The sequence below is a fragment of the Rhincodon typus genome, chromosome 14 (genome assembly GCF_021869965.1).
Source record: "Rhincodon typus isolate 14 chromosome 14, sRhiTyp1.1, whole genome shotgun sequence".
Lineage (NCBI taxonomy): Eukaryota > Metazoa > Chordata > Chondrichthyes > Orectolobiformes > Rhincodontidae > Rhincodon > Rhincodon typus.
The window spans coordinates 64,142,577-64,154,740 of record NC_063345.1 but is presented as its reverse complement, the minus strand read 5'-3'; the positions used below and the strand labels follow the sequence as shown (position 1 = coordinate 64,154,740).

Sequence of the window (12,164 nt, the reverse complement as noted above, 5' to 3'; positions counted from 1 at the left end):
ATTCGTTTCCATTCATCTCATCACTCATACCTCCTCAACCCCCATTCATTTCCATTCATCTCATCACCCACACCTCCTCAACCGCCATTCATTTCCTATGCCCTTTTCATTCCAACCCATTCCCACCTCATGCTCCTACCTGCACAACATGATTCCTCATATCATCCATGCCAACCTCCATTCCTCAGCACACCCAATAGCCCTTAATTGTCTCTATGTAAACCAAATGCTAATTCATAACCACATATGCCCCTTACCCTTTGCCCTTATACTTACCAGGCCAACTCATCTAGTATCCACCATGAGCATACCTCAAAACCCATGCTAAAATTAAATAAAGTAACATCTATTGCAAACTTTTAAAATTGCTCATTCACAAATCACATTCACTTTCCTTCATCTACATAATCATTGTAAGAATACTTACTTATTTCAAGCAAATAATCCTATAAAGACAAATACTGGAATTCCCAGTCGTACTTCAAAGAATCTACAATTGCTTGGAGCTGTCAACCAGGTTGTGAAATGGCAGGCACCGTGCTGTGAAAATGGAAGGCTGTGACATCAGTCATGTGGCACTTATAAATGTTAGCTCTCGGGTTTATGTCAACAGAATGAAACATCAAGTAATGCATTGTTCTAACATTGCAAACAGACTTTATTTTCAAGTATTTAATGACTTTGGACAGTTCCAAAGAACTTCACAGTTCCACTGAATTTATGCACATTTCATGCACGCTCATGCCTACATTTAACAATCCCAAAATGGCACTTCACGTCCTCAAATGTTGTCTTGAGGCCATATTATTGTCCGTATCTTAGGTCTCCAAAAGAGTACGTTGGCAATGCAAATAAATCCGAAATGATCTGATTTGCTCCTGTCAGGTTTAATCTGTGCACGTCCTGCTTCAAACACCTCAGTCAGCGAAATCAAATATGAATGGAGACAAGCCGTTGATTTATTTGGGCAGCTATCTTCACAAAACATGAATGTGCAAACCATAACCTACTGCCATCACCCTGATACCTTGTCCCCATACATGCGTTATTGTAAAAATCCGTGTTTTGGTCTTGCTTTGAAAGTCTCTTAGCCAACCTGTTCCAAAATGGGCCAGAAAGGTATTATTCTCCGATCATGACAGTAAGTTCCTTCAGCCTAGCTTCACAGAAACTGGCAGTTCAAAATGATGAAACATAGGAATGCAAAGTATGGACTAATGCACAGATTTAACAAGTTCCACTTTCATGGAAGAACTCCAAGGAAACTAGTTATCAAGACCTGGTTCATTTGAAACAACTACATCCTGCAGTAATTAATCACATTTTTAATCTCCTTCAAACAGTGATCAACAAAACGCTGAAGTTTCCAAAAGTCCAGTTCCTTCAGAACAGCTCGATAACATCCAGGAGCTCTTGATTAGAAACCTTTATCGAATAAGGCAAACGGTATGAAAGCTTATTTAATTTGTAATGTAATGTTAAATACACCAAGACTCCAGCTTTCACTGATTTGATCCTTTGGTTTTCGCCCCATCAGAATGATATGAGTGTGATTTGCAGGTAACAACCTGATTGACCCTTTGTGGTGCAGTGCTAGTGTGTCTACCTCTAGGCAAAGTGACCCAGGTTCAAGCCCCACCTACTCCAGAGGTGTGTAATAAAAGTTTGCAACAGACTGAGTCGAGAATATCAATAGCAGCTTCAAAATGTTCCTGTGGTTCATACGTTTGTTTGTTAATGTTATAGAATGCATTCAACAGTGTTATTTCCACATTTACGGGAGCTTTCCACATTAGATACTATTTGAGTTCAGTGTCACTGACCTGTTCATTAAGTTGTCCTTGCCTATTATTAAACATATTTGTAGAATGCACATCCTGTTGGCCAGACATTGTAGATCACTCATTCAATTGCACAATTTTCATTTTTTTTTTCATTATTCAGCCTCAGGACCTGGGTGCTGCTAGTAAGGCCACCCACGGTTACCCTGAGAAAGTGACGATGGGCTACGTACTTGCAGTATTCTGCTGGAGCTAATAAACATAACTGAGTGGCTAGCAATGTCATTTTAGAAGTTGGTCAACTAGATTGGATTTGGACAAGAAGCAGGCTTAAGCCAGACCACATAAATATGGATATTTGTGAACCACTTGGATTTTTATGACAATTCTACAGCTTCATGGTTATTTTACACATATTAGCTTCAATTACCAGAATATATTTTCCCAAAATAATTCCTATTAAACTGGTCCAGTGAGATTTGAATTCAAAATTTCCAGATTATTCATCCAGACTTCTGGATGACCAATACAACAAACAACCACAATGAAAGTTTCAATAAAATCTGGATAGTTTCTATAGTGGGCTGTCGATTTGCAATCTCAAATGTAGATCTCAGAGAAAAAGTAGAAAGTCTACCTTATTGTGCCTCTATAAGTTTAGTAGATTCAGGGAGAACTCTTTTGATGCTTCAAAACAGTTTCTAAATTTGAATGTATAGTTAATTACATTGAAGATCAGCTGGTGTGATGTAAAACCTTGGAGCATCAAGCCAACATATGCTTCTGCTGACAGCTCTCAAGCTAAAATAGATTCTTGAAAAATAGTTGCTCACCTCAAATATATCAAAGTGATGTTACAGAGCTAATAATCCAACTCCAGCTCCCTGCCAGCTCTCAGCCTTTTGCGACAAGCGCAGTGTTATACATCAGTCAATGATTTTACCATCTTTTGAAGATACAATGTGGTGAAGAGCAGCTACATCTCTAATAATTACAGAAGATTAACAACGATTCAAAAGGTCTGAGTTACCCAGATGTTTCTTCACTAAGATAAATAGCATTTCACAGCTACTCAGCATGGATCCAGCAAGCATGTCAAACTGACTAATTTATATAAACTGGAATGGTTTGATTCATCTCTAATAATTTTGATATTCTATTCCGTGAATCAACACCCAAATTGAGATGGAAATGAAGCCACATAAGAAAGATTGCTCTGAAGTAGGCACACATCCACTTTCTGTTGCAGTGTAAATGTTAATTTAACTGCAAAAAGCACAAAGGCATCTGACATTTGGGAACATCATGATATGTAGGTTCTCCTCCAAGTTACATAGCATGCTGATTTGGAAATATATCTCCATTCTTTCATCACCACTGCGTCAAAATCTTGCTTTATGCCTCACTGGGGTAGTGCACTGGAAATCAAATCCTGCTATTCCCCAGGTCATCACAAAAGTTAAAGCTTTAGAAAGTCTGCAAATGCTCCCAATTTACCTGTCTTTCAGAGCCAGGTTGACATAAAGCACAGACCTGGTTTCTACACTTAACAAGAATTACTAATTATCAGAAATAACCAGGAGTGGCTCAGTGTTAGCACTGCTGCCTGATAGCACCAAGGATCCAGGTTTGATTCCACCCTCAGGAACCTGTTTGTGTAGATTTTGCACATTCTCCCCGTGTCTGCGTGGGTTTCCTCCCAGTGCTCCAATTTCCCCCCACAGTCGAAAGATGTGCAGGTTAGGTGGATTGGCCATGATAAATTGCCCAGAGTTCAGGGATGTGTAGCTTAGGTGGATTATGCAAGATGGACCTGGGTGGGATGCTCTGAGGGTTTCTGTGGTCTTGTTGAGCCGAAGGGCCTGTTTCTACACTGTAGGTGTTGTATGAAATATTTAACTACAAATAAACAATTATGAATTATTGATATATAATTCTACTAATTAAGACTAATCAATTTATAAAACATATACATACAGACAGAGATAGTAGGAACTGCAGATGCTGGAGTCTGATGAAGGGTCTAGGCCCGAAACGTCAACCTCTCTGCTCCTATGATGCTGCTTGGCCTGCTGTGTTCATCCAGCCCTGCACCTTGTTGTCTTACATACAGACAGAGACAGACACATAAAAAAAGATGTTGGGAGTAGAGGGAAAGACTGGGAAAGTACTTCAGGGTTTCTTGCCCATAGCGTTCGCTGAGATTATTCCTTTGCTGATCCTTGGACTTCCTTCTCGAGATACTTCCATGTGTTCAAGTAAAACTTAATGTACTCATATTGTGCCTGTTTGAATTCAATAAAACCAGTGACAGTCATTCTCTGGTTCATTTCTAAGGGTAATGTCTTGATCAATCAGTGTCAACAAACTTGGTTTAAAATGTAATCAACACTGACAGTTAACTGTCAATCATCACCAAACTGGTACATTCTACATGACAATATTTCAACTCATCTGAGTCCGTTTGCCGACCAATCAGTGTTATGTTTTAATACAGTATAAATCTTGTTTTCCATTTACATCGATATATCAGGAGGCTTGTCCTGTTGAGTGCAAAATGAAAATCTACAACGAACCAAGATGGCAGCAGAGTAGGCCCCTAAGCCAGAGTTCATCCTTTCTGTCTGTTTCTTTTTCTTCTTTTTTCTCTTTCCCATATTTATTTTTCCTTTTTTTTTCTTTCATTGTTTCTCTCTACTTACCTCCATTCCTCGAATGGCATCGGTGGTGGAGAGGTAAGCCAGCGCGGCATTGAGGGACTCCCGGCCTTGAGGTGAAGCCCAGCACGGACCCCCGGCCTTGAGGTGAAGCCCAGCACGGACCCCCGGCCTTGAGGTGAAGCCCAGCACGGACCCCCGGCCTTGAGGTGAAGCCCAGCACGGACCCCCGACCTTGAGGTGAAGCCCAGCATGGACCCCCAAACTTGAGGTGAAGCCCAGCACGGACCCCCAAACTTGAGGTGAAGCCCTGCACGGACCCCTGACCTTGAAGTGAAGCCCAGCATGGACCCCTGGCCTTGAAGTGAAGCCCAGCGCAGACCTCCAGCCTCGAGGTGAAGCCCAGCACGGACTCCTGGCCTCAAAGTGAAGCCCAGTGCAGATCCCAGCCTCGAGGTGAAGCCCAGCATGGACCCCCGGCCTCAAGGTGAAGCCCAGCACGGACCCCCTGCTTTAGAAATACTGTAATGCTGTCCTGTTACCGTTATTTATTTATTTATTTTTCTAATTTATACCTAAGATTTTGTATCTAGGTGCCCTTGTACATAAAATGGCGCCTGAATTGGCGACTTTGTACACTTTTCACTGTACTCACATATAGGCCCTCCACTTGAGTACATGATACCATAAACCTAACTCTAATTCCAAAATGTCTTTTTTTCCAGTAATATTAAATAACTAATAATTAAAACTCATTGTCCAATGATGTTCTCTGAAGTTCCCAAGTGAATCCTCCCTGTTCGTGTCAAAAGTCACTCTTGTAGCAAGTTGTTTGTAGAAAGCTCATCACCTGCATTGACTCCGAAACTCCTGTGGACTAAATTTAATTTAATCTACAGCATTACTTTAATTCCATCACTAAAATTAGGTGCCCCATTTGAAATGATTAGACTTGCCAAAATGTCACTTGAAGACTCTTCAAGTTGAGTAGCTAATGCACAAGGATTACCTGTAACGCAGAAATCCAAGAATATGTGAAAGCCATTTCTCTGTAATTAACTCGTGTTGTTCAAGGTCATGGTTCTGAAAGTTTAATGTTCATGTTACACTGATTCAGCCAATGTCACACATAGTCAGTGGGTGGAGAGGAGACAATGAATTTTAGTCTAGCTTTCAGAGGGAGCAGATCTAGCTCTACTTGCTTCATGAGGTTCTAGTAACTTTGATAAGCTAAATGTAGTTGTACTTATTGCAATCATGCAATATAGCTTATTATATAAAAACAGTGTCTCTTCTACAGATGTTCTACAGTAATATTTCCTCCATCATTAATCACTGGATAGACCCAAGGAAAAACAAAGACAAAAATAAATTGGTAACAGCCAATGATCTCAAAAATCATTCCTAATAATATTTTTGTGCTGTCTAAATGAGATGCATGGATTTGATTTATTTTAATAAAAACGAAAAGAACTGCGGATGCTGTAAATCAGGAACAAAAATGGAAGTTGCTGGAAAAGCTCAGCAGGTCTGGCAGTATCTGTGGAGAAAAAAACAGAGTTAACATTTCAGGCCCGTTGACCCTTCCTCAGAACTGATGGTAGCTAGGAAAACATCAGTTTATATGCAGAAAATAGGGAGGGAATTGGGGTAGGGAGTAAACGATAGGATACTTCTCTGAAGAAAGAGAAGAGCAGTTGGATAAACAAAGGAGTTGATAACAATCTGGCTCGGAGGGTGAAGAGTTGTTAATTGGGACTGTTCGTGACTAACAATAGGTAATGTGTAATAGCAAGCTATGTGGTAACAAGGCCTGGTGTGTGGGGTAGGGGGCTAGGACATGGGAGAGTTTAGGCCCTAAAATCATTGAACTCGATATTGAGTCCAGAGGGCTGCAGGGAAAATGAGGTGTTGTTCTTCCAGCTTGCGTTGAGCTTTGTTGGAACACTGCAGCAAGCCAGAGACAGAGATGTTGGCCAGGGAATGGGGTGGTGTGTTAAAGTGGCAGGCAATGGATAGCTCAGGGTCTTTTCTGCGAGCAGAACGTAGATGTTCTGCGGAGCAGTCACCCGGTCTAGACTATTAACAACTATTTGTTATCCTCTCCTATCCTATCCCCTCTCCCTATCTGCTAAATAAAAACCAACGTTTCCCCAGCTACTGTCAGTTCTGAGGAAGGGTCACCGGACCCGAAATGTTAACTCTGATTTTTTTCTTCACAGGTGCTGCCACACCTGCTGAGCTTTTCCAGCAACTCTTGATTTATTTGAAGATTGCTGGTGAGTTTATTCGCAGCTGAACTAATATATGCGGTCTAGGGTAATCTCCAGTCACAGCCTGTGCTTCTGCAAAGGTAATAACATATAACCTTTACCCATTACCACATACTGGTGGAGGTGGGCAATACCAAAATGTATCAGCGGGTAGTCATCCGGAAATCAACAGTAGCCACCCAAGTACCTCTGCTCTAATCTTATCATGGATTAGTATTTATCAATTTCCCCATCCATCTATTTGATTCCAGCATCTGCAGTTCTTGCTATCTCAATTTGATTAGCCTCTCTCTTTTACTGATAAGGCTAAGTGACTTTGGTGCTATCCAGATATGCACAGTGTTTTGAACTAACTTCAGCAGCAACTTCAGATGAGGGATAGATATCTGGTTATCTTTGAATATCCGAAAGATGTTATTCAAGTTGTACCACTTCACTATTAATTTCACACATCTGGCATTTTGCCCTAAGCCTGCCTTTTTATTTTGAAGGAATTTGCTGAGTAATTTCGCATTCAACTCACCATAGAAAGTTAAGCCTTGTTACGAATGTAACTAAAACCCGAAAGAACTGCGGATGCTGTAAATCAGGAACAAAAACAGACGATGCTGGAAAAGCTCAGCAGGTCTGGCAGCATCTGTGAAGAAAAATCAGCATTAACCTTCCAGTTCCAGTGACCCTTCCTCAGAACTCAGGATCCGAAACTTTAACTCTGATTTCTCTTCACAGGTGCTGTCAGACCTGCTGAGCTTTTCCAGCAAGTTCTGTTTCTGTTACAAATGTAACTGCCCTTCTAACAGTGCAGGTACGTGTCAATGACTGTTAATGTGCCTATCTGGCACTGAAAATCAACTATAAGGTGATGCCCCATTCCTCCTTATTTTGAATTTTTCCGGGCGATTTTACAGATGCCAAACTTTAAGAAACATTAATGTTTCCATTCTATCCAAATTTTCTTTCTCCCTTAATCTGATGTTGCTTTTCTATATTCCTTTTCTTTGCAGCTGATTTAACATTGAATTCACTCCCTCTGTACTTCCTTATTTATTATTAATTTGATCTCATGGTAGGGTAGGTACACTTATGCTTGTCATATTTTTTCAGAACCAACATGCCCTGTGTCTCCTGCTTTGCCATCATCATCTCACCTACCAAGCAACTTTATGTGCAATATATTTTTGAGCTGAAGGTGTAAGGACAAATGTAACTGATTCCAAAATTTGGCCGATAGGTGAAGTTTTAACATGAGGGAATGGAGGTGATTGGGCAGAACAAATGGACAGAAAATTAATTACGTTAGATGCCCTACCATACAAATCACAGCTATCAGAAATTGAATGTTTCCATTATTGGAGTGCAAAAACCGCCAGGAATGGAAATCTTCCCTCATGGTCATATTCTACTGCATCAACATTGGTGGATCCTGTATTGAGAATCATTGATCCCCTTAACTCAGCCAACTTTGGATTCAAGAATCTCTCATTACCATCCCCCAGCCCATCAGAACTGGCATTGGACCTGCCTGGTCCCTCTGGTTTCCTGTGCAGTGCTCCCAAGCAGGCTTACATTGAAGCCTAGCCTAGCCTAGCAAGAAGGCAAGGAAGCTGTCAATAATGAAAGATGGGTGTTGTTGTGTATGTGGGGAAAATCCACACATTGGATTTCCATCTTGACTGGTAAGGGGAGCAAGGGTTACGCGGAGAAGGCAGGAGAATGGTGTTGAGGAACATACCAGCCATGATAGAATGGTGGAGCAGACTTGATGGGCTAATGGCCTGATTCTGTTCCCATGTCTTATGGTCTGATTATGCTTCAAATGTATCAGAATTTTAAAACTCCCCCACTTCGATTCAAGTATCATTCCTTCAGGCACACAAGTGTATGCTGGACCAAATCTATCATTGGACACCTTCTATTAGTCTGTCATTTTAATTTTGCAAATATTTTCTACTTCAAGTTCCTTTCAATCCATTATATCACTGAATCTGATGATACTTGGCGTGAGTGGTGAATGGAGCCAGAGGAATAACGGTTGTGTGACATAACAAAGTGAGACTTTGATCTATTGATCTTGTTTGAACAGACGCAGTCTTACAACAGACACACCTTGCCGCAAGGAAAAAATTCAAATCAAGCGAAAGAAATTTTTCTGCGTCGCCAGGAAAGTCTGCTGAAAGATGACAGTGTAATGAATTTAATACAGGTATGTTGCATCAGCTGGGGTTTCATTGATAAAATGCTACAAGAATGGTCATTCTGTTTTGTATAATCTGCATTATCATGTTTCTTCTCAGATTATATTTTTTAACTAACATAATCCAGAAGTATCATTTCAGATGTTAGTGTATGCAAGTTGAGGAACAACTGACATTAGTGGAGAAACAAAGAAACATATAACTTAGTCTTTTATGAACTGTGGATGTCCCACAGCATTTCACAGCTAGCGATGTACAATTGTAATGCAATGTGTATCGCAGTGCAGGACACGCAGCAGCTAATGGAGCAAATTCCTGCAGACAGTGATGTGATTGTGACTTGATAATCTGTGTCCATAAGGATTATTGAAGTGTAAGTATCAGTCAGAACACCAGGGATAAATTCTCTGCTCCACTTTGAAGTTTTACCCACCAGCAAGAGCAGCCAGAAACTCGGTTTAACCTTTCCTCTAAAAGGCAGTAACTCTGACAGTAGTGCATTCCCTCTGTGGTTCGCTGAAGTGTCAGCATAGAATTTTGTGCTCAAGCCCCACAGTGGGACATGAACTTACAATCTTTCTAACTCAAAGACAGGAGTGCTACCAATGGAGCCATAGCTAACAGCATATAGTACAAAAAAAAGCCTTTCAGCCTATCATGTCTATAGCAGCTGTTTAGGGGATCTGTACAGTTAGTTACATCCCATGCTCTATTTCCATAGTCCTGCAAAATAAGCCATATCATTTTGGAATACCTTTGTCTGGGATTTCAGTGGGTGATTTTCCCATTTCAATTATGTAGGTTAATGTCTGTTTTAGACGAATGAACAGACATGTCTAAGAACTGTAGTATCTGAGTAATTTCTAATTTTTTTTAATTTGTTGTTTTTTGTTTTTTTTGAGGACTTTTTTTAATCAAGTTTACTGGAAGGGCAATAATTTCTTGTTGCTTTATGTATTTGATTTTGTTTTTGTCTGTTAAAAAACCTGGCAGGAAATTATGGAAAAAAGCATTACTTCTCTGTCACTAAATCTTAATAGACCCTCGCATCTTAGATTCAGAGCAGCTGCTCTTAGTGTACATCAGTTAAATAGCATTATATGTGTGTATGTATAGGGAAAGTTACCGATAGTGACAAATTAATTTCATGAACTTGAATTAATTGGCAAAATGGCCATAGTTACACTATATACATTATAAGTTTTTGAAGGCTTAATGCCTGGCTAATGGTTAAATATAGCAGGACTGGTTAAATTTTCACTGAAATAAAGAATGGCAAGTGATGCTATCCAGTTGGGATTGACCACAAAGTCAAGGGTCGTATGTCAATTCTGGAATCTGCTTCAGCGGCCATCCTAAGATTGTGTGGTCGACCCCTGGAATTACAGCACATTAGCACTATGAGCTAACTAGCTCTGTATCAAGTGAGTGAGAAAGGGACTTCCTGTTTCATGGACAAAATTCTCCAGCTATGATGCAGATACTGTGCTCTCGATGACATCCAATTTCTTAACCTCTTCAGATATTGATTGCTGCTATCTTCGGAGGTGGATGAATTATAGATGACAGAAAATAGGTAGTGAAGGTGAATCCATTAATTGTTCTTTATTTCTTGGCATCACAGAGGAGATCCGTTTGTGTTGCTGGTCAGTCACAGAAGAAAGGCAAACTAGCTCGATCTCTTACAGGTAGGAAATGTTATCCACTGATGTAATTTTTCAAAATGCAAAATAAGAATTCAGAACCTAATATAAAACTATGGATTTTTGCCATTTTTTTTTTGTCTTATCATGGTGCGATGTCACAATGTTAGTTCCCCCCAAGCATGTTATGTTTACTGTAGCACAGGGCTAAAATTAACCATAAACTATCAGCTTATTTTCTGAAGCACGTTGACTTAATCTCAATGCATCGTACTTGATTGAATCAATCCTCGCTGCTTTCACCGTCTCCCTTGAAAACCTGTCTGAAGATTAACCAATCACTCCCTGAAACAATAGCTCCAGTTTTTACAGAGAGGTGGAGGTGGTGGTGTCGGAGAGGCTTCAGAGTAGTTCACTTAGAGTGTATCACTAAGTTGCTGCTTTCTCTCCATGATCTGAGCTAATCTGGGGACCTGCACCAGACTCACAGGGTGCTCCTTCAATATGTAGCACTCGATTTCATGATTATTATTGGACATCAGCTGTCTCAAGTAGAGGTCTAAGCAGGGGAGCCTTTATGCTTCTTTATTCTTAAACCCCTCAAGACCAATGGTGCCAGGAATTAAATAGTGCTTCAGAGAGCCACTCTTTTTGTTAAAGAGTGATTTCCTCATGAGCCAGGAGAATAGTAGCTCTCCTCCAGATCTCTTCAAGAAATCTTGGACCACTTCTGCACTTGATTCATCTGCTCTTCCCCCAATTGCAACTGTGCTGCCACCACTCCCTTGTTGCGTGTCCCTGGTCATAAAATCTTGCTGCCCAAAGTTTTGCTCCCAGCCTTAAATGAGGCAGTATTTGTGCCAGTTTCGAGCAGAAGCCTTGAACTAGGCATGGAAATGTAGCCTGGGATTAAAAGGGGAGGGGAGCAGGCGATAGTCGAGGGGTTAAAGGGTTTGGGGGATGGGGGGGTTAGGGTGACCTTTCAACAGTTTAAGTGATTGAGAACCCGAGTGTCTCTGATTATCATTTCCAGAAGGCTGCTTGCCGGATTGAGAGTGGGGCTGGGAAATTGGGGGACAGACAGGAAGAGAACAGATCAAATAGATTGGGGAGTTAAGGAAAGTGATGATATTACAGTAAATACAAATAAATTGTTGTGGCATAGCTTATGTTCATAGAGCAGACCACGGGAAAGGAGTCTGGGGGTTTAATGATAAAATGTGAAGATCAAATGGTGAGGTCAGGAAATAACTGTTCCTATTCCGCTTCGACAGAATGCAGTCCTCTCCCTCCCCCAGTCCACTTTCCGACTGAGCTCGATTGTTTCCCTCTCCCTCTCCTCCTGCTCCGACAGAACTCGATCCTCTCCCTCTCACACCCCCACTCCAACTGAACTCAATCCACTCCCTCTCCCTCTCCTGCTTTGCCAGTGCTCGGTCCTCTCCCCCTCTCTCTGACCTGAGCTCGATCCTTTCCCTCTCGCTCTCTGACTGAACTTGAACTCTCCCTCCCTCTCCTACTGAGCTTGATCCTTTCCCTCTCCCGCTCCGACTGAGCTCGATCCTCTCCCTCTCCCTTCCTGCTCCAGCTGAGCTCGATCCTCTTCCTCTCCCTT

The 12,164-nt window shown here is 41.2% G+C and overlaps 1 protein-coding gene across 1 annotated transcript in view; it reads left to right on the top strand.

Annotated features, from left to right (window-relative positions):
* The window catches only part of LOC109936810 (sodium/hydrogen exchanger 2-like), a 145,645-nt gene that overhangs the window by 111,137 nt on the left and 22,344 nt on the right, over positions 1-12,164 (top strand). Inside the window, exons 9-11 of the mRNA XM_048605134.1 lie at positions 1,344-1,446; positions 8,795-8,914; positions 10,531-10,594. Of these exons, the coding sequence (XP_048461091.1) occupies positions 1,344-1,446; positions 8,795-8,914; positions 10,531-10,594 (287 nt within the window). The remainder of the gene's footprint in view (positions 1-1,343; positions 1,447-8,794; positions 8,915-10,530; positions 10,595-12,164) is intronic.